General features: G+C 34.4%; 2 protein-coding genes across 2 annotated transcripts; one reads left to right on the top strand and one right to left on the bottom strand.

Annotated features, from left to right (window-relative positions):
* Positions 1–12,089: 12,089 nt before the first annotated feature.
* On the bottom strand, positions 12,090–21,362 carry LOC117115005 (WD repeat-containing protein 54-like). Its single transcript, XM_033258637.1, has 8 exons — positions 21,065–21,362; positions 20,090–20,152; positions 19,111–19,177; positions 18,098–18,151; positions 16,843–17,050; positions 15,025–15,187; positions 14,410–14,478; positions 12,090–13,493 (listed from the first exon to the last, which is right to left on the bottom strand). Exons 1-8 carry the CDS (start codon positions 21,287–21,289, stop codon positions 13,359–13,361), a joined length of 984 nt encoding a protein of 327 aa, XP_033114528.1. The 5' UTR covers positions 21,290–21,362; the 3' UTR covers positions 12,090–13,358.
* Positions 21,363–21,473: 111 nt separating this feature from the next.
* On the top strand, positions 21,474–25,217 carry LOC117115006 (uncharacterized protein RAB5IF homolog). Its single transcript, XM_033258638.1, has 4 exons — positions 21,474–21,669; positions 23,452–23,555; positions 24,116–24,245; positions 24,689–25,217. Exons 1-4 carry the CDS (start codon positions 21,553–21,555, stop codon positions 24,728–24,730), a joined length of 393 nt encoding a protein of 130 aa, XP_033114529.1. The 5' UTR covers positions 21,474–21,552; the 3' UTR covers positions 24,731–25,217.
* The last annotated feature ends 1,922 nt before the right edge of the window (positions 25,218–27,139 follow it).

The raw sequence follows: 27,139 nt of genomic DNA, 5'->3' as shown, positions 1-27,139 counted from the left end.
GGTCCAAATACCCGTCTGGAACATTGCATTACACAATGCTATGCCTCCGACATTTCAGTACACACTCTTTGCATCAAGTTAATAATGGAAGGACAACAGCAACAAGTTCAACAGCAACAACCTGTCGTATCTGCTTCAGATGCTGGACCGCCTGCAATATCATCAGTTTCTCTGAAACTTCCACCCTACTGGGCCAATGATCCAACATTATGGTTCACACAGGTTGAGGCACAGTTTACAACCAGGCGTATCACAGTGGACGCTACGAAGTACGCATATTTGGCGGGCTTCTTGCAACCGGAGATAGCTCAAGAAGTGCGCGATCTCCTACTTCACCCGCCACAGGACAATAGGTACGTACAATTAAAGGAGGCATTAATAAATCTGACTCCGATCAAAAGCGTTTCCGACAGCTTTTGACAGCGGAGGGGTTAGGAGATCGAAAACCCTCCCAATTATATCGCAGGCTGTTGCAACTGCTCGGCGACCGAGCCCTTGAACCAACAGTTATGAAGCAATTGTTTTTAAGTCGTCTTCCAGCCAATGTTAAGTTAATTTTGGCTTCTGAAAAAGATGAGCTAGCTATGCCAGGCCTACCTACACTTACCGACAAAATATTGGAGGTATCTGCCACCTCCCCAATATCTGTGCCACCGCCGACTGTTTCTTCCGTCGACCCAGAGGAACTGCCCTCACAATCAGCCTCAATTCACACACTTCAATTGTTGATTTAACAATTGACCCAAAAATTTGAATCTTGGCAAGCGGATCAACGATCTCGACCCAGAAGTTCTTCATCGTGCAATCGCTCTTTACGATCAGCCGATGATAAGACACCATCACTTTGTTGGTACCATTTGAAATTTTGGTGATAATGCACGCAAATGTCTTCCACCGTGTTCGGGAAACGCCAACGCCAACAACTAAAAGCGACGAACGTTGCTGGCCATCCTGTAAGTCGCCTTTTCTTTATCACGAACAAGTTTTCTAACCAACGCCTCCTCATCGACACTGGGGCAGAAGTTAGCGTTGTTCCACCAACTCGACATGAACGTAAAAACAGGCGACATGATTATAACTTAAACGCGGCTAACAATTGATCGATTGCAACATACGGACACCGTTCAATTACTTTTGATTTGGGATTACGTCGCAAGTCTTCATGGATTTTTGTGATTGCAGATGTGTCGCACCCCATTAGAGGCGCCGATTTTCTACGACACTTTGGACTCTTTGTCGACATGACTCACCATCGCCTAGTGGACACAACAACCAATTTAAGTATTCAGGGTATACTTTCGAAATGCCCCCCACTCAACCTTATGTTCAACACAGTCGTGGGTAAGTCCAACTTTGATAACATTCTTTCAATAACATTTCCTTCAATAACACGCCCATGTTATCAGGAGGCGTCTCTGAAACATGATGTAACACACCACATTACAACCAACGGCCCTCCAATATTTGCACGTCCCCGTCGCTTTGCGCCCGACCGTTGCAAGATCGCACAACATGAATTTGAACATATGATGCAGCTTGGTATAATCCGCCCCTCTGACAGTAACTGGTCGTCACCCCTGCACATGGTTGCAAAGAAAACCCCTGTAGATTGGCGTCTTTGTGGTGATTATCGTGCAATCAACAATGTCACTCTTCCTGATCGGTGTCCTATACCTTACATGCAAGATTTTACATCCACATAACATGGTGCAACCATTTTCTCTAAAATTGATCTCGTCAGAGCATATCACCAAATCCCTGTCGAGCCCAGCGATGTACCAAAAACCGCTATAACTACCCCATTTGGTTTATTTGAGTTCGTTCGCATGCCTTTTGGATTACGCAACGCCGCACAGACTTTTCAAAGATTTATCGATCAAGTGACACGCGGACTTGATTTTTGTTATGCTTATATAGACGATTTGCTTGTTGCAAGCTCTAATGCCCAGGAACTCGAAAATCATTTGCGACAATTGTTTACTCGCCTCAATGAGTATGGTGTTGTTCTTAATCCAGCAAAATGCCAATTTGGAGTTTCATCATTGGAATTCTTAGGACACCATGTGAATGCCAAAGGTATCCGACCACTTCAAATAAAAGTTGACACGATACAACAATTTCCACAACCAAAGACATTACGCAAACTCCGCGAATTTCTTGGACTTGTTAATTTTTACCGTCGATTTATACCTCAATGCGCTGAGATCTTACAACCTGTTACAGCATTACTTGTAGCAACAGGTAAGAAACAAGATCTCATTTGGACTGACGCAGCATTGACTGGATTCACAAACGTAAAAATCGCCCTTGCTAACGCTACACTCCTCACCCACCCGCAGCCAGATGCACCCTTGTGTATTATGGTAGATGCTTCGGATATGGCTATAGGAGGTATTTTGCAGCAACGCATTGACAATTGGCAACCGATCTCTTTTTACTCTCAAAAACTTAAACCAACAGAGACACGATACAGCACGCTTGGTCGTGAGCTTTTGGCAATGTATCTCTCAGTTAAACATTTCCGTCATTCTCTTGAAGGACGCTCATTTCACATCTTAACTGATCACAAGCCACTCGTTTGCGCCTTTCGCGCTAGAGCTGATCGTCACTCTCCACGTGAAATTCGTCATCTAGACTTTATTTCCCAATTCACGACTGATTTACGTCATGTAAGCGGCAAAGATAATGCTGCAGCCGACCCACTGTCGTGCATCGAACTTACTCTCTTGAGCACCATTCGTCTACAATGGTTGATTTTGAACGCATTGCAGTGGCACAACAAACTGATGATGAACTGTGCAAACTACGTGAATCATCATCATCACTTAAACTCCGACCATTTCTAATTGCAACTTCAGACTCAACGATTCTTTGCGATGTTTCAACGGGTAATCCTCGCCCATATGTTCCATCAGACTTTCGTCGCACAATTTTTGACACTCTTCATTCGCTATCTCATCCTGGTATTCGAGCAACTCAACGTTTAATTAATTGTATGGCCAAGTATAAACCGTGATGTACGCCGATGGTCTCAAACATGCATTCAGTGTCAGCGCTCCAAAGTACACCGACACACAGTCTCACCGTTGTCTACTTTTTCCACACCTGATGCTCGTTTTGACCATGTCCACATTTATATTGTCGGACCTCTTCCACCCTCCAATGGTTATAGTTATTTACTGACTTTTATTGATCGTTTCACTCGTTGGCTGGAGGCTGTACCCATCTCTGACATAACAGCAGAAACTGCCGCACGCGTTTTTGTTGATCGCTGGATTTCTTCATTCGGGTACCTTTCACAATAACCACGGACCGAGGTCGACAATTCGAATCTACATTATTTCAATCACTAACACGATTACTTGGAACCAAACAAAGTAATAATAATAATTAATAATAATTATTATTATTATTATAATAGGAATAATAATAATAATAACTTACTTTGTCTGTTTGAACAACAGAGCATAGGGCTTTTCCCCATTGTTTTAATGAGAAATTGCAAAAAAAGAAAAGTCGTTAAAAGGTATAAAGTGGCTGCAATGGTAATAGCGAGGTACATCGTCAACCATAACCATTGCGCGCTATATGGGCCGACCTTGCATAGGAAAGTGCATTGTCAGTTCATAGCGATTCAATGAATAAAAGCAAAAATTGTTCATGCATATCACGGTAGTTTTGAGTTTAACCTTAGTTGTAACTGGTTTAAGTCCCTTAGAAAACGCAAATTGCGTTTAAATAATTTAATTAACTGTCAACAAAAAATCTTTAAATGATCCTCATATCCACACCCTACTGTGCATTGTCAGTTCATAGCGATTCAATGAATAAAAGCAAAAATTGTTCATGCATATCACGGTAGTTTTGAGTTTAACCTTAGTTGTAACTGGTTTAAGTCCCTTAGAAAACGCAAATTGCGTTTAAATAATTTAATGAACTGTCAACAAAAAATCTTTAAATGATCCTCATATCCACACCCTACTGCAGATCGTCACCAAAATTGTATCATTTCTTCATTTCACCATGAAAAACTATTCTACAACGTGTCATTTTTATCCATCTATAACTGGGACGTAAGCAATTTAAATGACCCTCAAATTCACACCCTAACCTGGATCGTCCCCTACGCATAAAAATATCTTCATTGTAACTTGGGTTAAACTTTCCCGAAAGCTTTATACGGATCAGTTGACCCGTTTTTGAAATATCTGTTCGGTGACGTTTTCCTTTAAATAGTCCTCATATTCACACCTTACGCCGGGTCATCACAAAATTACAGTCATTTCTTTACTGGACCTTTACAAACTATTATAGTAAGTTACATTTACACCCATTGAAATTTTTTTTTATAGATATTTACGTCTGGGATCTAAACAATTTAAATGACCCTCCAATGTACACCCTTGACTGATTCGTCGCTAACACATAATATTATCTTTCTTGTAACTTGGTTAAACTTTTTCAGAATGTTTCATTGAGATCAGTTGATCCGTTTTCGAAATATGTGGTCTGGGACGTTTTCCTTTCAATGGTTCTAATATCCACACCATACTACGGATCTTCACAAAAATGTTATCATTTTTTAACAAGACCTTTATAAAGTATTATGGAATGTTTAATTTAGACCCATTTGTTTTTAAAAAGAGATATTTAGGTCTGGGTCCTCAAAAATTAAAAGGACCCTCAACTTACACCCTTTACTGGATCATCACTAACACATAAACATTTCTTCCTAGTATCTTGAATAAACTTTCCCGTAAGTTTCGTTTTCCTTTCCGGTTTTTCAAATATCCGGTGTAGACTGTTTGACCTTAAATCACTTTAAATGATCCTCACAAGCACACCCCAATATAGATTGAAACTAAACATTAGGAGGCACATCCTTGATATATGACCTATGCTTCGGTAAAGCAAGGAAAAATTCTAAGCATGGGAAGTGACCAAAGTGACGGCCAGAAAAAACTGTGCAAAAAGAAAGGGAAATATATGCAAGAAAAAAGGGAAAAAAAATCAGAACACAAACAATGGCTTTTCCCGGTACTGATGGGAAAAGCCAATAATATCACTGTCTAGGAAAACCTAACTCGATTCCCGGAATATCCGCTCTAGAGTTAGTTACTGAGATACAACTATGTAAGATACGTATATAATAAGGCAGCCATCTTAAACGCCATTTTAAAATTATATATTATTGATCAGATTATTTTTTAAATGGTCTCACCTGATTTCCTGAGCCATAAAACTTTGGTTCAGAGACAAAACGGTGCGAAAAAATACATAATTTATGACTATTTTTGGCTGTTACCATGGTAACAGGTATGGCGACAATTTGTTACCTAACATTAGCCTAAACCTTATACCCTATTAAAGTGAAATGAAGCACTATCTCAATTTGGGCACTCAAATCCTACGGAAACGCATCTTAAACCTGACTATAACGTCTATACTAGCGCAAGCAAAGATAAAATAGCTCCTTATAATTAATTTTAAAACTTTTAACAATTCAGGTGATAGTACAACTCATCTAAGGCCGTGGTAAATAATATATTAATGATTCAAACCGAATTTGATTAGTACCAGTAGTGTAATTATAATTGTATCACCAGTATTTTAATGAAACTCTACGATATTTATATTTGTAGGCCTATTTCATAATGCATCCTGTGAATACATAACACATGTTTTATTTAATTGCATATTGTTTATATTCCACACTACCTTGCACGTTTTGTAAATATACATGTGTTGAGCCAGACCAAAAGAAGGCACTGTTATTCATTATATTATAATGTATTCGTGTTCATTGTACATTCATGGAGGACTAATCAACTCAAGTTTTTAATTTTCAAGAAATTATAATGAGCGTTGATTGGTAGTCGGCTCGTGATCAAAGGTGACGACTGGTACCGAGATTTACAGTCACTTACCTCGGCAAACCATTCGATGGCATAGTATGAAATTTCCCACATTTTATCTGCATGTATATTTTTTACTGAATACATTTCTTCACTTCTCTAAGAATATTTAAACAATGCTTAAAATTACTAAATATAAATAAGGTTAAACCTTGAATAGAAATCCAATGGGCTTAATCTCGAGAAGAATCCCATTTTGAATTGAAGCCCCGGGGCTTCCTTTCAAAATAGCATAGGCTTCATTTCGAGATAGTACAGTACATACAATTGTGATATGATTATATATAATGATATACCGAATTTTTTTAGTAGACAGAGATAGTTTCTAGTAGACAAAGCTCTATTTTTGTAGACGCTAATAGGCTGTAATAGATTTAATTTCATGTCTACTAATGATTTTCTTCTTTAGTACTTCCTTAATAGTTATTTAGTAGTCTTTGTCTACAGATGATAGACCACAAATAGTTTATTAATAGTTTATACATATCTATTTATAGTAGGTATTTAATAGACTTAATTAATAGATAGGCATTATTAGATAGGTGCTAAATAGTTGTTATCAATTTATAATTTTAAGTAGACAGTTTATAGTTTATAAGTAGGTTTGTGTCTAGCTATTTAAAAAGATATTATGTAGCCCCATTAATTAGGTAAAATTAACATATTAGCAGATTCTAAGTAGTTTGTGTCTATTAAGGTGAAAATTTATAGCTTATTAATAGACCACTGATAGGTAAATTGTAATGTAGTTTATTAATAGTTATTGTTATTGAAAAACCTCCGCGAAATAGGCTAATGAAGCGAAAAACTACTAAAATCTATCTACTAAGTGTCATATGGCTAAATCTACTAAAAAATTAGCAATGTCTACTAAAGAATTTCGGTATGGGCTGTAGTTGAATTTCAAAGCAACAACATGAATTAAAGACATGCTTGCTTTATATACCGTGCATGTTAATACACTCCATGATACCAGACTGATGTTACAGTGGCCCTATTGATTGTTTTATATTAGTATTCCCAAAATTGACAGCATTCAATTGGAAAAAGAATCCCTCCTCTTTACTTTGCAAAAGAAGCCTCAAAAAGGCCCATCCAAAAGTCGCAACAAAAAAAAAAACAAAACAAAACAAAACAAAACAAAACAAAAAAACAAAAACAAAAAACCAGGGCTTTTTTACGAGGTTTTACAGAATTAAGGCAAGCATTTTATGAATGGAATGTTCCTCTTCATCAATATGAAGCATTTGTCCACAAAATATAATTGATAAGAAGCAATGTTTTTTCTGTTTTTCACCCAAAACATTTTATTTCACATTACTTCACAAAGAAAATTCAAACAATCTCTACAAAGCATGATGAAAATACAATAACACTCTCTACAACCAAAAGTAGATTGGATTAGATTGGATTTATTCGGTGTAAACACAAAGGATAGCCCACGAAAGTCTAGAAGAAGCCTTATTTCCAGTGGGGTCTTTCTGGTAGTGATTGGACAGTACACCGGGAGACAATCCCCTACTCTTTTCCGAAGAGTGTACTGCGTTCTTTAACGTGCACATGGTCTTTAAATGCACGCGGGACCAACGGCTTACTCTCGTCCGAAAAACGGCGCTATTTTAACTTGTATTTCAGCCTTCTAACTGAAACACATGGAGAGCAGCGATGGGAGATGAACTCCACGGTTCAGCGTACACACAGTGGTTACCACCACATTAGCCGACTGAGCTTAGCTGCACTTAATAATAGAATGTAAACATTATTATTCTGAAGGAAAACTGTACTTCCTGATTGTAAAGACTAGAGTACGCCTTAATTTGATAAGTCAAATATAAACAATGTGTTAATTTACTCAAACCAGAGAACAGTTTAAAATAAGCTTTCATGCTCACAATGCCCTGATGCGGTTGGTGTACAAGGAAAAGCACATACGTACTGTAATCATTATGAACACTCCACATTTAATGAATCTCCCACCTCAAATAAATTACCACTCTAGAGCTTCATTTGAAATAAATGCCTCCCTCGAATAAACGCCTAGAGGTTTTCCCTCGAAAAACGCCAAAAAATGTAGTAAGTCTTGCAATAATACACTAACACATTTTTATGGTAATTACGTGTTGCTGATAAAATGTGAATAATTGAAATAAACACCAACCAACAATTTTCACATTTAAACCTAGATAATATTGAGGGGCTTGCTGGCCGTTTTGTTTTTGTTTTTTTTTTTCTTTCTTTTAATAAATTAATTTGGAAATTATATTTAATTTATGTCTATTATTTTTGAAGGGTCCCCTAATATCCCCGGGCCCCAGAGTTTGCACCGGCTGCACTGCCCATCCCTACGGCACTGGAACGCAACCTATCCACTAGCCGACCAGGGACCTTCCTGAGTTCTCAGGATACCTACTTGCACGTACCGGGCGGCGTACAAAGAGATTCTGTAGTTGGGCTTAAATACGGTGCAGCCTCATGATTTGCGATTGACCAAGTAGGCCTCTGTTCCCCGTGGGAACATTGTGGAAATGCCTGCAGTTCGAAACTTTGGTATTTATTGTAACGTTTGGAATGAAATACACTTAATACATAGTTTGTTAGTGTGGCGCAAACATTTTAAGAAAGCGTGATGCAATCTCCGCTTATTTTGCCTAAGCATGGGCAGTCATGTATGTATGTATGTATTATATATATAATGATTAGGCCTATAAATAAATAATAATAATAATAATAATGATGATGATAATAATAATAATAATAATAATAATAATAATAATAATAATAATAATAATAATAATAACATTTAATAATAATCACTGTCGAGGAAACTTGATTACCGGAATAACCACATGGTTAGTTACTCAGATACGACTATGTAAGATACATATATAATAAGGCGGCCATTTTGGTATCCTGACAATTTGTTACCTAACATTTTTCTTAACTTTACAGGTCTACCCTAATAAAGTGAAATCAAGCAGATACTATCTCAATTTGGGCATTCAAATCCTACGGAAATACATCTCAAACCTGACAATAACGCATATACTAGACTAGCAGAAGCAAACAAAACAGAGCACTTAATTAAAAAAAAAATTTAACAATTCAAGTGATAGTACAACTCATCTAAGGGCGTGATAAATAATATAATATTAATGCTTCAGGCCGAATTTGTCTAGTACCGGTAAGTGTAATTTGTAATTAAAATTGTATCAGCAGTATGTTATTAGAAATTCGACGGTATTCATATTTGTATGCCTATTTCATAATACATAGCATAGTGCATGCTATGAATACATAACACGTTTTATTTAATTGCAAATTGTTTTTATTACCTTGCACGTTGTGTAAATAAATGCTGGCACTGCTATTCATTGTATTATAATGTGTTTATGTTCCTTGTAGGCCTACTTTATTTATTCATGGAGAATCAACTCAATTTATCTAGTATGGCACCGACAAAAATTAAATTTTAAACAGTTCATCATTTTCGCAATAGATCCGTTGTCCATGGTGGGGCTGAGCAGGTTATGATACTATGTCCTCACAAACATTAAATCTTGTGTCTGCCAACGTACAGCAGGACGGGGGTGAGGCTCTACGGGTTTGCCAGACTGCTATTTTCGGGCATGCAGAGGTGCCATATTCCAAAGAATGCTCTATCCCCAAGCTAACTTTAGATCTTGTGGCTGCAAGGGGAGAAGTAGCGGCTCTAGAGGTTGCCAGCATCTGTTTGAAAGGTTGTTCTCGAACCAAATGCTTCCGACGTCTATGGAACACCAACCTCTGCCAATGTTCATTTTTATTTTGTACATGCATATTGTTGTTGATGTTCATCCATAACAAGGTTCTTCATTGTAAATGATGATAGCGGAAGATTGTTTTTCTAAAATGGATCAGTGGTTTGGAAATTACTTACTAATTAAATGACTCTTTCACACAAAGCAATTTATTTTTTTTTTACACTGTATTTTTGAAACTGGTACATGTAACAAAAAAAATCTTACAATATCATTACTCACATGTTAATATCAAAACAATAGGCCTACTCTACATTTCATGTATTTTGTCCTCTACTTATGTTTTTTCACTTTTCAACAGTGGTATATCTAAGAGTCTTCAAAGCTGATGGGGCCGCAAAAGGTAGAGTGGCGAACTCGACGATTTAGTGAAGCGGTAAGTAACAAAATAAGGTATGTGAGGTTATTTTTAGCTACTTGAGCGTGATCTTTTCGCTTTAGACATTTTCAATGGGGAAGGGGGAAAATACGCCACTGCTTTTCAACATTTCAACATAAAACTAGTCCAATTCGTTCATTTCATTACGAAGTGATGTTTGTTCTGCATTCATCAAACCCTGTAATAGGGCCAGTAGATGAAAATAAATACACAATGAGATGGGCAAAATGCAAATAAAACAGACTTAATCAATTTGTTGTACATGTATCTATACAACATGAAATAATAGCAGAATGTTCTTCTTCATATGAAATTTCCTAAATTTTATCTGCATTATATTTTACTGTATACAGTATTCATATTGAGACAATGCTTAAGATTAATAAATAAAAATACTGTAAAACCTTGAATAGAAGCCAAACCGGGGCCTTGAGAAGAAGCCCATTTTGAATTGAAGCCCCCTCTTTAGTTTCCAAATGTAGCCTAGAAAAGAAGTCCATCTGGAAAGGAAGTCCATGGGCTTCCTTTCAAAATAGCATGGGCTTGATTTCGAGATAGTACAGTAAATACAAGTGTACTATCTCGAAATGATACATAATTAGACATAGATAGTTTCTAGTAGACATAGCTGTTAGCAGATTTTAATTTCATGTCTACTAAAGATTTTCTCCTTTGGCACTCCCTTGGTAGTTTCTTAGTAGTCTTTCTCTACAGATGATAGACCACAAATAGTTTAATAATAGTTTATTGATTTATAGGTATTTATTAGACTTAAATAGAAAGGCATAACAAATTGTTGGCGATAGTAATAAATATCTATATTAGATAGGTGCTAAATAGTTGTTTTTAATTTATAATTTTAAGTATACAGTTCATAGTTTATAAGTAGGTTTGTGTCTAGCTATTTTAGAAGATATTATGCAGCCCCATTAATTAGGTAAAATTAACATATTAGCAGATTAGATTAGTTTATTAATAGTTATTGTTATTAAAAAACCTGCACGAAATATGCTAATAAAGCGAAAAACTACTAAAATCTACTGAAAACCTACCTTTTAGTAGGTGTTTAATAGTCAGCATGGCTTAATCTACTAAGTGCCATATGGCTAAATCTACTAAAAAATGAGCAATGTCTACTAAGGAATTTCGGTATGGGCTGTAGTTGAACTTCAAAGCAATAACATAAATTAAAAATGGGGCTTCTATTCGAGGTTTTACAGTATTAAGGCAAGCATTTTATGAATGGAATGTTCCTCTTCATCAATATGAAGCATCTGACCAAAAATATAATTGATAAGAAGCAATTTTCTTTCTGTTTTTCACCCGAAAACATTTTATCTTATAGTACTTCACAAAGCATAATCAAACAGTCTTTACAAAGCATGATGAAAATACAATAACACTCTCTACAATCAAAAGTAGATTGGATTGGATTGGATGGATTCGGTGTAAACACCAAGGATAGCCCACGAAAGTCTAGAAGAAGCCTTATTTCAAGTGGGGTCCTTCTGGTGGTGATTGGACAGTACACTGGGAGACAATCTCCTACTCTTTTCCGAAGAGTGTACTGCATTCTTTAATGTGCACATGGGCCATAATGCACACGGGACCAACGGCTTAAACTTCTCATCTGAAAGATGGTGCACTATTGTAACTTGTATTTCAACCACCCCCACCCCCAATTAAATTACCCCTCTAGAGCTTCATTTGGAATAAATGCCTCCCTTGACTAAATGCCCAGAGGTGTTTATTTTTCTTCGAAAAACACCAAAAAATTTAGTAAGTCTTTATGATCATGCAATACACTAACACATTTTGATGGTATGGTTTTTATGTGTTGTAATTCCACATTTACAGTGAATTAAGGGGCGTTTATTTGAGTATATCGTATGCATTTTACACCAAAAAAATGCCTCACTTGAATAAATGCTTCCCTTGAATAAACACCCCCTCAAAAACCCTTCTCAACAATAAATGCCCTGCATTTATTCAAATAAATACAGTACAGTATCTACATTTATTATTTCATTTTTACTGGTGGTGATATCTATATACAGGAGACTCAAGATAATGACCAAAGTATTTTAAATTATGTTTATAATGCAATACTATTGCGAAAACGGAAAAATAAGTTGTTCAAACTGTCTTATCAGTGCCATAACTAGACAAATTAAGGAGCTTATTCCTCCACGAATAAATGAACACAGTGCAATATGCTTAAATTACAAAAACATTAATAAAAATAATACAAAATACAATATGAATAACAATGAACTATATAATATTTAGACGGATATTGCAAAATTTTAAGAATCTGGCACTGTGTTCATTTATGGGGGAATAAGCATCTTAATAAGCATGAGATAAGAAATTAAATTTTCCTTTTTCACAATAATATTGTATTATTTATGATTTAATATAAAAAATTTGCAATTTTAAAACATGTGTTAAGATCACACAGGGTACAATGCTACACATTATCTTTTGAAATATGGTAGAGTTTGAAATAAAGAACCAAACTTTTCTTGTCGAGTTCGGCCATCTGGCATTATTAACTTGTATACCACGCTCTAGATGCACAATCACTAGCTTTTTTAATGAAGTCTCATGTGATTGCTTGCTGTAGGTAGACCTTTGCCAATTACCTTATAAGCAGCTTTAATTATTTAGTCAATTCTTAGTTTATTAAAGGCAGAAACCTCCATGGACAGATCTACCAGGTCTTAAAGGTATAGCTAAATGGCGCACCAAGAATCAGGTGGTCGCGATTCAACTATTAGTGAATGGCTGTTGGTGTGCATTGTTAAAATGAGGGTGATCTTACAAGGGTCCAGATGTTGTATGCTTGTTTATCTATCTTTGTAGATTGGTGATAATATTGGTCCGGAAAATAACTGGACCAGCCGGACTGCTTCCTACGGCCTTATAAGGTCTCCCTTCAATCAAATACAACCCTTTGGACCAGCGTTTCCATGGTCTTTACCACCTTTGGTCATTGAATACAAAAATTATTTCTATAAAAACATAATATGGACATTCATTGAGAGCTGCAGAAATGTGGTCTTTATGTACTTGTGGTCTCTAATTGGAGGGATCTTTAATTAGAGAGAGACTTTTTGACATTTGTTGGTCCTTATTGCCATTTTAGTTTGTTATTAAAACATCTAAAAAAATCTTTCTTGGATTTTACATAGCTATCATAAATTATTCTATATTTAAAATGTTTGTCAAGGTGTTTGATAGTTGTCTTGTTTCAATAGAAATTGTTTAGCATTTCTGAGAAAATAGTACAACCTCGTTGGAATCATAACCGGTGACACCGAAAGAAGTTCCACTTGAGTTTAGAAACTGGGCACCGCAGATTTGAAGGTCTGTAACAGATTCTGAAAACTCATGATTTACCTGCAAAATCAAATATCATATGTTAGGACAATACGTAGATGCCATTCCTTCACTATTAGGCAATTAATATAGCTCTGCATAGTACATTATAGGAGAAGAAAGTATTATACGAAGGTTTGATTTAATGCTTGAAAAAATTTCCTGAGGGCCTGCAAGTCCCGAAGGAAATTTTTGAATGCATCAAATCTAACCTAAGTATAATAATTTTTCGCTAGTGTACGATGCATGCTCTATTAATTGCTTTATAAGTCAATCGCCGTCTTTTAATGTTAGTTTTGTTTTGATAACCAACTCTTGTAGTAGTCATCAGTATACTGTGTGCGTATTTAAATTTAGCTATGGGTATGCTGATTTATGCTCCTGCAGTACGTGTTAACTACACATCAGCAGTTACAGTATGGATACGATGAATAACTAGCCAATTTTGTAATTTGTATTGTGTTAGAAGAATTCAACTTGTTTGTAATGTTTAACATTCGTCAAAGAAATAAACATTTTTTAAAGCATTCAAGAGAGAATACAGCGCTCACTGTCACTAGCTTTTTGGTCAGTGCAGACAGGTAAAAATCGTGGGATGATTTCATAACTACGCTAGGGTAAGGCCTAGGCTAGTAGTAGGAGGAGGCCCCGGCGGCCTCCTGCCTGGCCAAACGCCTAGGCCTACATCTACATTCTTAAGCGTAATAAAGACACTCAAGTTTTTCTTGTGTAAGAGGTTGCCATTTATAGTGATTAGGTTTTCTATTGGCATTGAAACCCCATTTCTCCATCAACAGAATATAAAAAGGGTGAAAGTTAACACTTCCTCCTCCTTCGAAATATAGTACAGGGGCACAAGACTCCCTCCCCACATACCCTATCCTCCCCCACCAACTGAATTCAGAAAAGGGCGCAAGCAACTGTACATGTGTTTTACCTTAACATATTTACTGTCTGTTTGCAAGGCCCATAGACGTACAAACGAATCTTCACTACTTGTCAGAAGCTATGAAAAAATGGATATTATAATTAAATTATGTTAGAATGTTAGACTATATATCTAGTTTAATAAAATCTAGTTTAACACTGAATATTCCCAACCCACTGAATATTCCCAACCCACCAAATATTTTGGCAACCCATTGGTGTGTCACGACCTACGGTTTACAGAGCGTTCTTGGTGAGGAATTCTTCAATATTTGATAGTCATCAAATTAAGTTAATAAGTGACTGGGGCAGATATCAGTGAGCATGGCAGTAGACAACAGGGAAGGGGTTCACCAAGGGCCATAAAGGTAAGATTCTGAGGCTGACAAGTGCCCCAAGCAGGTTCCAGTAAAGGCTACAGGAGTGAAGCTAATGTAAAATCTATCCTTTTAGCTAATGGTTTACAAAATAGTTTTTCTCACAATTTCATGATTATTATAAATAGAATATGATAAGTTTGCTGCATGGTACTGTAAACGCAATAGAAATACATTGATAAATAACAATAAACAAATATTCATTGTTATTATTATTATCTATCTATGTGTAGATATTATTTTCGTACCAAGTTACTGTCTGGTGCAACATCGATGGCATTGATCCATTTAGCATGTGCACATATCTCAGTTTGCAGGTCACCTGTAGATGAGCTGTAGATACGAATATGACCTGATCCGTAGCCTCCGATAACCAAGTGACCCAGCATACACAAGGAGGTACATGCCATCCTGAAAAAAATCATAAGCAATAAACCAACATGATATTATTAATTTCATCTTGTGGATCAAGTTAAGAAAGCAACTAAACTGACATGGGTGTCACTAAAAGGCATATACTACCACTTACCATGGCAAATCAGTGCTTACTTTTATAAGCGAACACTTTTACTCTTTCTAAGTATCTAATATTTCATCTTTCACTTCCATTTGCAAAAAAATGTCAAATGGCAACAACAGCCACAAGGTCATCACTTCACATTGACTAAAGATTCATTTCATTTGAGGTCAGATTTTGTCGAAGATCGGCAGAGTGGGGAAGCACTTGAGGTCAGCTTTTGTCGAAGACTGGCAGTGTGGGGGAAAACCTGCAAATACTGCTTTTGTGATTTGCCCAAACACTTGTATCGAAATGTGGCAAAGACAGGCCAAACTAGTAACTCCTCACAAATTATTTTTTTGAAATCTATTTTAAAATTATTAAAATAATAATAATAATTATAATAATTAATAATAAATAATAATAAATTATTATTATTATTAAAATAACTAAAAATTGATTTTACGAGTAGTGACTGGTTTCGCTTATCTTTGCCACAAATGATCAACACATATCACACCCTACATGGGATGACGATGTCATATCACACTAGGAGTTTAGCCAGAAATTGGCAATCCAAAATGGAGGACGAAGAAGTAGTCGCGCAATGACAGGCGAGGGGCGTAGCTCTGAGCAGGGGGTGGGTTTTGGAGGAGATGTCCCCCTTCGTACGTATGAAAAAAATAGAAAATTATGACCTTTAGAGTGCATTAAAGGTGTATAAATGTTGGAATTTTGTCTTCAAAGGAATAGTGTCACTGTTGAATTAGCTATCACATATTTCAGTTATAGATATAGACTGTAGTTGTTTACTCAAATTATTTTTCTAGGTTATGCAGATGCATCTTCATCTCTCGCCCTAGTTTAGTGTAAATTCTACTCTAGGTCCTCCGAATGGATATATGTATAGGCCTATAGGAGCTGTATTTTGTTGACTTACTAAAATTTTACTTTTGTTATTACAACAAATCCGCTTTATGGTATTTTATGAATTAATTATAACCAAGGAGTTACGAACAAGTACAATATCTCGGGAACCGAATCTTAAGTACTGTATTTGCAGAGCCACGTGCATGTGTTGAGGGTGACTTAGAACCGTCCATTTTTCCAGCATGGTAAAAATATTTTAAACACAACATACGCGTTTTGTAAGTGAAAATATCACTGGGTAGACAATAGTTTAGCCTTAATACTTTTTATGGAATCTACACCGAATGTTGGTATGAAAACAACGTAAATTCAATCAATAAAGGTTGTTTTATCAAACGTAAATATGATTTAGCTTTAGATTAATGCAACATTCGATAGATTCAAAGAATATAAAGAACTTGCTAAAGGTAAACCAGGCCCAACTAGGCTAGGCTTAGCTGAGTATGCCAAGCCGTCCAAGCCGTCATGGTAAAAGTGGCCGTCCTAAATAATTCTTGGCAGTCCAAAAAATGGCCAGACGGCTCGCTGGCTAAGCCCTTGTATCTCACTGATGTATAAGCAAAAAGGTATATCATAATATGTCACACAAAACTTTGTAGTACAGACAGAGCTTATAACTAAATAAATTGTGACATACCCAGAACCATTGATGCGTAGCAGCTGTTGAAAGTTTGGCCCAGACTTCCATAACATAATGCAACCAGAATCATCAGCACTGGCTAGGACGTTACCTTCATTGGCCAAATCCAAAATATTGCAGTTGTGAGCAGTTGCCATCTCCTGCAGGGTGATGTTGGTCCCACGTGATGGAATCGTAAAGATTAGAATGACACCTGAGGATGCTCCTAATATCAAATCGAAATAATTAATTTTGTGAATCTCAGCTAGGTTTGTGAATAGGAGCAAATTCCCTGTAATCTGCCCGCCTACAGATTATCATAAAGTGAAGGTGGTGGTTACCATTTTTTCTTTCCAATCTCAGAATTCTACAGTATGCTTACTCAGTAGTACTTCAGGGGTGTTTTTTCTCATGACTACAATACAGCTTCATTCCCAAGCTTTGATTTGATTTTTTAATTGATTCACATGAAAATAAGTGGGAAATAATTATTTAAATTTTGTAGAAAAAATCCAATTCATCTTTGAATAGACATTTTCTTAAATTTCACAGAAGTGATGTTTTGCCCTACCTGAAGTGTTATCGTCCTGATTATATAGGTTCCCAAATACTTGCTAAGTGATTTGGGTGGGAATCGAACCCATGACCTCCAAATAACTAGTCTGGGGTGTCATAACCACCAGACCACCGATGTTGCGTTAATGACTAGTGTTGTTCAATCTGATCCCCAAGCAGCAGCGGGTACTGCTATCGAATCACTTGCGAATTTATAACAAGTCAGGTAGAGCAAAACATAAATCCTATATTTTCCTATTGTAAACATACATCAAAATTCTCAAATTTCAATAACAAAGAATTTTCTGAATTTGATTATGTATTTTAATGCCTTGTTAACTTAATTTTTAACACTTCAATATTCCATCCTGTAATTGGCAAATGCACTTTGATGTGAAATGATAGAGCTTGTATGTATAGAATACATAGCATCAATAAGATCTATGGGGCATTATGTGTCTGTCTGAAACAAATTCTCATGTATAACCAAATAAAACAGAAATACCACCTAATCAATGACACACTGAAAGGGTGATACCTAGAGGTTTCTTCTCGGGATGCAAAGCCCCAATCAAGAACCAATGAGTGGTGAAATTATGGGGAACTATTTCTCTAATTTATATATGCTATTCTATATTATGCTGGGGGTGAAGGGGCTTCTTTCGCAACTCCTTGATTGGCCAATGGACAGATTAGGTTAGTAACAAAATTCTCTTACCAACAGCAATATAGTTGTCATGAACAGCTGTAATTCCTCTTGTAAACACGGCCCCTAAAAATAAATAAATTGTCATGGTTTCTATTAAAAGATGACACATCATAAAGCAATCAATATCATCACTATTATTATCATTATAAGCCTTAACTTAATTTTCATCAACAAATGTCATTTTCAAAATATTGATTATAAAGGTGATCCATTGTAATACTGTGGTGGATCAACATTGCTTTTGTTGTGACCATGCAAATCACCATGGTTGCCAAAAAAGACAATATGCACAGCAGTGCATAATTCAATGACAGAAGGCATCAGATCATTATTTGATGGCAGCACTTATAATACACAAAATATTGACATTTTGATATTTTCTCAATGATACAAAACATTATAGAAATTTGTATTTTATGTACTTTTGATTAAGTGCCACAACAATTATTTAAAATCGAATTCTAATGAGTGCTTTGAGTCCTTTATAACCACAAGGAAAAGGCACAATATAAATACCCATTACCAGCACCAGTACCACTACCACTAAGCAACAGGTGCCTTTAATATTAAAACCTTTTTAGATCAAAACCAAAATTCAAAATGTTGGGCACTCAGCCACGACTCATTGACCTCAGTATACCAAACCCTGGCAAGAAGTTGTGGTAATGAAAATTACCTTCATGTTCTTAATTGACAAATCCAAAAATGTTTTGTGGCCAAAAATTGGGCCACGGCCCTTAGTATGCATACCATTGATCACAGCAAATATGCTCTTATTAATATTTGTTGATTTGAATTCACCGGTCAGTGTTCGTGTAAGCAAATCATGGAAAAATTTACTTTTGCGACCATCAAAATTTGTTCGAGAGCCAAATTAACATTGGGTTGTGACCCACATGTTGCAGGATGGTGATTTAGTAAGCAATGTTTCAAAGTAGGTCTGCTAATAGAAGAGTAAATTAATGTTATAAATCAATACGTTGAATTTCACAAGCCTTTATACTGTAAATGTTGAATCTTACCTTCTTTGGTTTCTCCACTGGCTAGGGCATGCCAAAATACCATTGCTGACCCATCAGGTTCAAACATCTACAAATTAATATCATTTTCAAATAAAATCTTTGGCTTCACAATGGGAGCAGAAGATAATACTAATAATATTAATATTAATATAATATTAGTTTTTTAAAGGATTTCATTAACTAGAGAATGTCTACAAAAATTAATAGAAAATATGAAGAACCAAAATGACTTTTATGGACTGATTAACAAAATAAAGTAATGATGATTTTTAAAAATCAATAAAATTAACTTAAAACAAAAAGAAATGTCATCATAAAACAACTTTTGGTGCATTGTTAGCTGTCACATTGGAAACTTTTTTTAACTATATAATTAAATCTTTGATGAGTTTCATACAACCAGAGACAGTCTAGAAGAATAAATTTAAAATAAGAAAAAACAAAACAAAAATAAAGTGTTTTAGGGACTGATGCGAAGCAAAAAAAGAGATGTAATGGTGATTATTTTTTAAAAATCAATATAAAAACTTACCGTAAGACAAAAAAAAAATGTCATCATAAAACAAATTGGTGCATTGTTAGCTTACCACATTGGGAATTTGATCATTGAATAATTAAATCTTTGATGTTAACAATATTAAAATGATAATTACTGTATCATACGTTATCTAAAAATAAATAATAATAGTTGGAATAATAGAATAATAATATAATTATAATACTGTATCAAATAAATAAATAATAATACAGTGCTAAAATAGGAACATGCTGTATTGTTGTTATTATTTATCTTCTATTTGTTTAATTGTATTTTATGGTGCTATGCAGCAAACAAAATTTGTAAATACTATATATATATGTTAACTTAGTGTGCCCACAACTTTATTAAATTAATAAAATATGGGTACAGCAAACTATTTTGATTAAACATGAGAAAATTTATTTCATGCTTTAAATATTAATCTTAAACATACAGTACCTGCAGGCCTTTCTGTGAACATATTACCAGAAGGCTCCTTGAAGGCAAGTCACAAAATTTAGCCTAAGAATAGAAAAATAACAGTTTCTTATTTTAAACTGGGAAAAGAACGAAACAGTGATATTGAAAACAAGTCTAGGCCTTAAAAAGCTATTTTAATGTTTACATACAGTACAGTAATTAGAAAAATATTGTATCTGTTTTTTGCTGCTGCTATGGCAAAGATCTAGGCCTAGCGGCGCTAACTGTGATATAGTGCTTTATTAGTATTACTAGCCAGCTGCTCAGTCTAGACCGCTGGAAATCCCCAGTGAAATGTTGCGAGACATTGGTGGCAGTGTTTTAAATGGTGTATAGGCCGAGGCCTAACAGTAGTAGTACTTTTTCATTGGTGGTCCCTTGTATTTTTATTGCTTCCACCAAACACGCCCTGTATAGTACCATTAATAATGCAGGGTACGAGCCAGATATTCTACCTTCAGCCAAAACATTAATTTGTTACTCACCCCTCCCCTGCTTTTTGTCTGCTGCCACCTTATACATTTTTTTACATTTTAAATATACATTTTTTTTACATTTTAAAAATATTTTTGAATATAAAAAATGCCACTTTTTTTTTTACTATTTGTTACACACATCACATCTGCAATCAAATCAGCACTCGCACACCATGGAAATAATAGCCTACCTATTAGTATTAGGTGGCCTCATTAGTAGTAAATAGTAAGTGATAGTATTCATTATTCACTTTTATGGTCAGTGTTCTACAGTGTTACCATGGAAACTGTACACATTACAATTTACATCACAACAATGTTGCCAACAAAATGAGTGTCATTAATTAATGTAGGCTAGACTATTTTTATATCATATGGAAACATTTATCATATGGAAACATTAATGCACCATCATTAATTGTGAATGATGAAGGATATGAACAAAATAAATATATAAAATGTTGTTTATTGAACTTACTTGTAAAATAAGAGCGGTTGACGCATTTGTAACGGCGTCTTTACAGTAAACTTCACGGTGATGAACATTAGCTGTGTCACTGGACGAAGTTGCAATATTTACAGCTGATTTGTGAACAACAGCGTAGCTTATTATGTTCTTTTGAGGAACCGAATAGATGCTCAAATTATTATAAAGCAGAGATGCACTACTCTTAAATTGAATTGATTTGTCTCGTTTATACATTTTTCAAAACCTAGCCTGCACCTACCTCAAAACAAAACATAAAATTTTCTATTTTTATAATTACGAGCACGCCCTCTATAAACAAAACTGCTAAAAGTAAAAACAACCCACTGGCGAACCAAAGCGATCATATTATAAAAAATAACAAGTTTTTTTGACTGAAGTTCTATTTTACTCGAACAGCTGAATCTATTTTTAGACTGCCGCCCCGTGGCTCGCTTTCTCACGTTAATATTTTGTTTGTATAAAGAAGGATATAAAGAATGTCAACTCAGAGGAGAAAAACTGACTCGAGAGCTTCTAAAAATGAACCAGAAGCACCGTCATTACCATCAGTATGGGCACGAGCGTTTACGAGCAATTCAGAATGGCCAGAAAAGGTGAATCCACTTTCGCTGTCTAAGGGTTAGGCCTAGCCTGCTGTCGCTGGCCTATACAGTACTTAACTATAGGCCTACCCGTTGGATAAAGGCCGTGCTCGCGCTGCTGCTTGCCATGCCAAAGTAGGCCTAGGGCCTAGTCCTACCTAGCTTTTTTAGGGTTAACTCTAGTGAACAAAACCAATAAAGCCCTAGCTTTAATTAAATTAAGGCATTTAATGTTTGAATTGGTATTTTTTTGTTTTAAATGTTAATCTTGTCAGACGTCTTTGTTACTGGGATACCGGTTCTTGAAATTGAATGTCAGTTTGGCTGTGATGTGATTTTCAGTAGGGTCTAGCCATTTCACATTCTCTTTTTTTTTTCTATCAACAGGTGCCCTCAAAAAGGGTAACCATGAAGCTGTGCTATTTTGGTTTTTCTCTACTGTTTTTTTTACTATTTTCTCAGTTATTTACATACCGTATTCATGTGAAATTTGGTGAATAAAAGAACATTGAACTTTGATTTTAGGCGCACGTCCTGGAATATTTCTAGACCTAGTCTATTTCGTAAATAAATATTGGATGAGCACATGGTGACACAGTATGAAGAAGCGCTGACAGAAATCTTCTTTTCAAATGGAGGTTGTTGTCGTTACCTTCTACATTTGAAAAGAGGTGACAATACCCCACTGAATCAGTAATGTAAAGTGTGGATTCGCTAGTTCACAGAAAAACAAGAGTCTCTGTTAGCATCTGATTATCCAGGCGGAGAACACTGAAAATGTGGATGATAACACTCCTGACCTTATCCAGATGATCATTGGCCTATCCAATATAGAGATGCAGCTTCCACTGCTTCCATACAGTATACATAGTATGTCGGCATGCCTGCCGTTGCCTGTTGTTAAAACCACTGGCCAGGAAAATAATGAAAAAATAGAGGATATCACATCCGCCGCTGCGTCCCCGGCCATGCCTTTCAGAAAGAATGCACACCAGTGCAGCACCCGTTTTAGCAGACAATCTAATACCGAAACCAGATGTAGGCATGGTGTGGTACAAGAAAATCCAGTCTCCTCTCCCTTCCCAAACCGTTATCTCGCATTCTGAATGCCGTACAGTAAAGTGTAAAGCCTATTGAACTGGGCTGGGGTAATAAGGTTTTTCTTCGGGTAGATTACCACCTCCCGACCCTTCCGCCAACCTTGAGATGCAAGTCCTGAGTTTTTTTGTCCCCGGTTCAATTGCTTTCGCTGCTCTCCTTGTTGTATTTCAGCTGAAGTTATGATAATGCACCGTTTTTCGGATGAGACATTTAAGCCTTTGATCCCGGTGTACTGCCCAATCACCACCAGAATGACCCCACTGGAAATAAGTCTCCTTCAGACTTTCATGGGTTATCCTTGGTATTTACACCAAATAAATCCATCCATCCATCTGCTCAATTCCTCATTATCTTCTGCTATCAAGAAAAGTTAATTTACATACTGAAAATTCTACAGTATAAAAATATGTATCCATTTTTACACCGATGTTTAGTATCAGCGTATAAGTTATTTGAGTAAAATAATGTTTGATTAGATCAAATTAAAGTTATTTTTTACATGAATGAATGCAAGTCAGTGGCATATGACACAGGTGTATGTAATGTGTACAAAACTGTTGTAATTATATGGAAATTTATTTCAACAAAATGAGTCACAAAATGCATGATTATGGGAATATTTTTGTGGGAATTTATTATTGAAAATTCACATTTATCACCACACTACCTTGCTTTGTTGTTTATGGTCTACAGGATGAATTACTGGATGTTATTTATTGGGGGAGACAAATTGTAGGAGTTATATTTGGCCTTTTATGGGGCATAATACCAATGAAAGGAATTGTTGGGCTAGCATTGTAAGTATTACTAATTTCATTTATATATTTTTCATCGACCTATGTAATTTAATTAACGTTATTCTTGTTCTTTTTGGAATTAAAACATTAAAGATAGTTCATCAATAATGTATACAGGGATTGAAATTATATCATAATTGTTATTTACTATTTACAGTATTTCATCTTTTATCTCAATTAAAAGACAAAATAACAACTTCAATCATTTAAAACCAAAAAAAAATCACTCAATTAGGAAACTGTAAAATTGTTATTACTTACACTTTAAATATATAACTACAACTCAATATAACTAATAAAATACAAACTTTCAAAAACAAACAAGGTGATTCAATTAAAAATTAAATACCAATAGTATTATTAAAGTGTATATTAAACTTTAAAATTAGATTATACTTATTTATACTGTGTGCGTAAAACATGTTTTTTTATATTTTTATTATATTTAATTTTTGCAGTAGAGTATCCATATCTGTCATTGTTATTAATTGATGTTGCACTTAATTTGCTGCTTTAGTATTAACTTCTACCATCATTTTTATTCCTATACTTTATAACAGGTTTTGTGCTATTAATGCTGGGATTTTGTACATATACTTTATGAGTTTTCAAAAGATTGATGATGAAGACTTTGGAGGGGCCTGGGAACTTACTAAAGAGGGCTTTATGACTTCATTTGCATTATTTTTAGTAAGTATACCTTTAATTTGTTTTGGATATATTAACATAAATTACTATTATTATTTTTGTTACAATTTTCCTTATTTTTAAAATATCATCAAATATCAGTAAATAATAAAGGGGTTAAAATACACATCTCAGAAGTATGTTAGTAATCTATGAGATTACTAACATATATAATACCAGTTTCCTTTTCGAAACTTACCTAAAATAATATGGAATGTCCCATCCAGATGAATATAACATAACATTAATATAGAAGAGGCCTGTATTTGTGAATTTAACCCAGGGACAAACTGATGTGCATACAGTACAGTAGATTAGCCATAGATATTGTGATTGTTGTTGTAATAGGTAATTAAAAAAATTATTACTGTTATTGTTTATTGTAAATTACAGTACTTCCATATTGAATTGACTATCATTATTGTTTCATTTTGGATTACTTACAGATTGTTTGGATAATAGTATATTCTGCAATATACTTCGACTAGCAGATAAAAAGATTATGACTGTAATGAGATGGTTACAACTTTCAGAAATGTTAACAGACTAGCATCCTATTTTGATATATTGTGCATGTTTACAACAACTGTTGGTATCAACCAGGCAAATTCAGGTGGTACAACAGTGAATGAGAGGAAGACAAAGAAAGCAACCGGATGAGAAATCATGAATCCTATGCGACGAGCAAACTTGGAGTTTAAAGAGAAGTGATTGAAGAAATATATTGTAAAATACAGTACAGTATTATATAATTTGATGCTGAATAATCAAGAATGTGCTATTCTGATATTCAACATGCAGTTAAACTTGCCTAAGTCGACCTTATTTCACATGCCAAATTGCTATGTTTTCCATTAATTAACAATCTGTAAGTCAAATTTTATCTAAGTGGAACAATATTTCAATGGCATTTTGGATTTAACTGTACAATATTGTAACAAGAGTTTGGAATATTATGCACAGAAATACAGCATATACAGTATGTAAAGCAATTGCTGGATTTAATTATTATTATTATTATTATTCTTTCTTTAGGCACACAACACATGTGCCAAGGATTGCCAATAGCGAATATATATCACTGTCCTACTTTTAGGTGACAATCCCTTACACAAGACAAACATACACACACGATGCTTTCCACAAACTAAATCTCAATATGAGATTTAGGGAGTGGAGTTGTTTATGTCGTGAGAAAAAATCCTGCAACTGGCAGGAATTGAACCCAGGACCCTGGGATTGGAAGGCAAGCATCTTAACCACCAAGCTATTCAACTCCACTCAATTAAGTCAATTAGATCTGTTTTGGAATTTAGTGCTCTCCTGAAAGAAAATAATGTCCCACAAACATACGCAAACTTGTACGTTTGTGGGTTACAAACGCACATTCCTGGCCTATATTACATGTCATTGTGTCATGGTAAAGCATATCAGAATCCCTTAAACTCTTCAATATTTAAATACAATTTTAACTACAAACTTTAATGTTTAAAGTAAAAAGTAGGCAATACTTTATACACATTCATAACTTATTCTTGATGGTATTCTTCAGATTCTATGTTGGTTTTAAGTGTTAATCGTTTTGATATTAAAATGGTCAAATAGGTACATTCCAGGCACTAGCAATTTTGAACGTTTATGTTTATTGTGTAATAAAATAAAACAGAACTCCTGCTTGCAAATCATAGTCATGGAACCATTTAACCAGAGCCTTGCAGGCGTCAACGTTCCTATGCATGATACACGACTTTTAGAAGTATATATACGTGTATATATATATATATATATATATACATATATGTATATATATAAGTGTATATATATACACATATACGTATATATATATATATTCATATATATACATATATATAAGTGTACATTATATATAAGTATATAAGAATATAAGTGTATATATATAAGTATATATATATAAGCCTATATAAGTATATATGTAAGTATGTGTATATATGTATATATATATAAGTATGTATATATAAATATATATACGTATATATAAGTATGTATATGTATATATATATAAGTATGTATATATATATAATATATAAGTATGTATATATATTATAATGCATATATGTATGTATATATATATAGGCCTATATAAGTATATATGTAAGTATGTGTATATATGTATATATATAAGTATGTATATGTGTGTATATATATGTGTATATATATAGATATATATGTATGTATATATAAGTATGTATATTATGTATATATATATACGTATATATGTCTATATATTATGTATATATATATATGTATATATGTGTGTATATATATATAAGTATGTATATGTATGTATATATACATAAGTATGTATATATGTTATAATGCATATATGATATGTATGTATATATATATATATATAATACATATATATACACATACATATATACATTATAACATATATACACGATATACACGATATATGTATATATATATATACATATATGTATATATATACGTATATATATATATACACATATACATATATATATATTCATATATATACATATATATATATTTATACATATATATATTTATATATATACATACATATATATTGATATATATATATATACATATACGTATATATACTACCTTTATTCGGCTCTTAAGGGGAAATTCTTTTGTCTATGATTTTGCCTTAACGTCGCTTTAGTTTCCCCTTAGCGACACTACTTTCGCCTTATGGTACTGTTTTTAACCACTTCATTGTTTTAGTTTCCCCCTATGGATACTTCTATATATATACGTATACATATATATACATATGTATGTATATATATATGTTTATGTGTGTGTATATATACTTATATATAAGTGTACATTATATATAAGTATATAAGAATATAAGTGTATATATATATACC

This window comes from Anneissia japonica, unplaced genomic scaffold (genome assembly GCF_011630105.1).
Source record: "Anneissia japonica isolate Jap-2015-1 unplaced genomic scaffold, ASM1163010v1 scaffold119_len492752_cov174, whole genome shotgun sequence".
NCBI lineage: Eukaryota > Metazoa > Echinodermata > Crinoidea > Comatulida > Comatulidae > Anneissia > Anneissia japonica.
This window is presented reverse-complemented; position numbering and strand designations above follow the sequence as displayed.

Bases quoted from the DNA above. Each gene is read 5' to 3' on its own strand.
- LOC117115005 (XM_033258637.1), bottom strand. From the start codon at position 21,289: ATGTATAAACGAGACAAATCAATTCAATTTAAGAGTAGTGCATCTCTG. The intron at 19,178-20,089 runs GTACTGTATGTT...ATTAATTTGTAG, and splicing joins GTTCACAGAAAGGCCTGCAG to ATGTTTGAACCTGATGGGTC. The intron at 18,152-19,110 runs GTAAGATTCAAC...ATTTATTTTTAG, and splicing joins CAGTGGAGAAACCAAAGAAG to GGGCCGTGTTTACAAGAGGA.
- LOC117115006 (XM_033258638.1), top strand. From the start codon at position 21,553: ATGTCAACTCAGAGGAGAAAAACTGACTCGAGAGCTTCTAAAAATGAA. The intron at 21,670-23,451 runs GTGAATCCACTT...TATGGTCTACAG, and splicing joins ATTCAGAATGGCCAGAAAAG to GATGAATTACTGGATGTTAT. The intron at 23,556-24,115 runs GTAAGTATTACT...ACTTTATAACAG, and splicing joins GGAATTGTTGGGCTAGCATT to GTTTTGTGCTATTAATGCTG.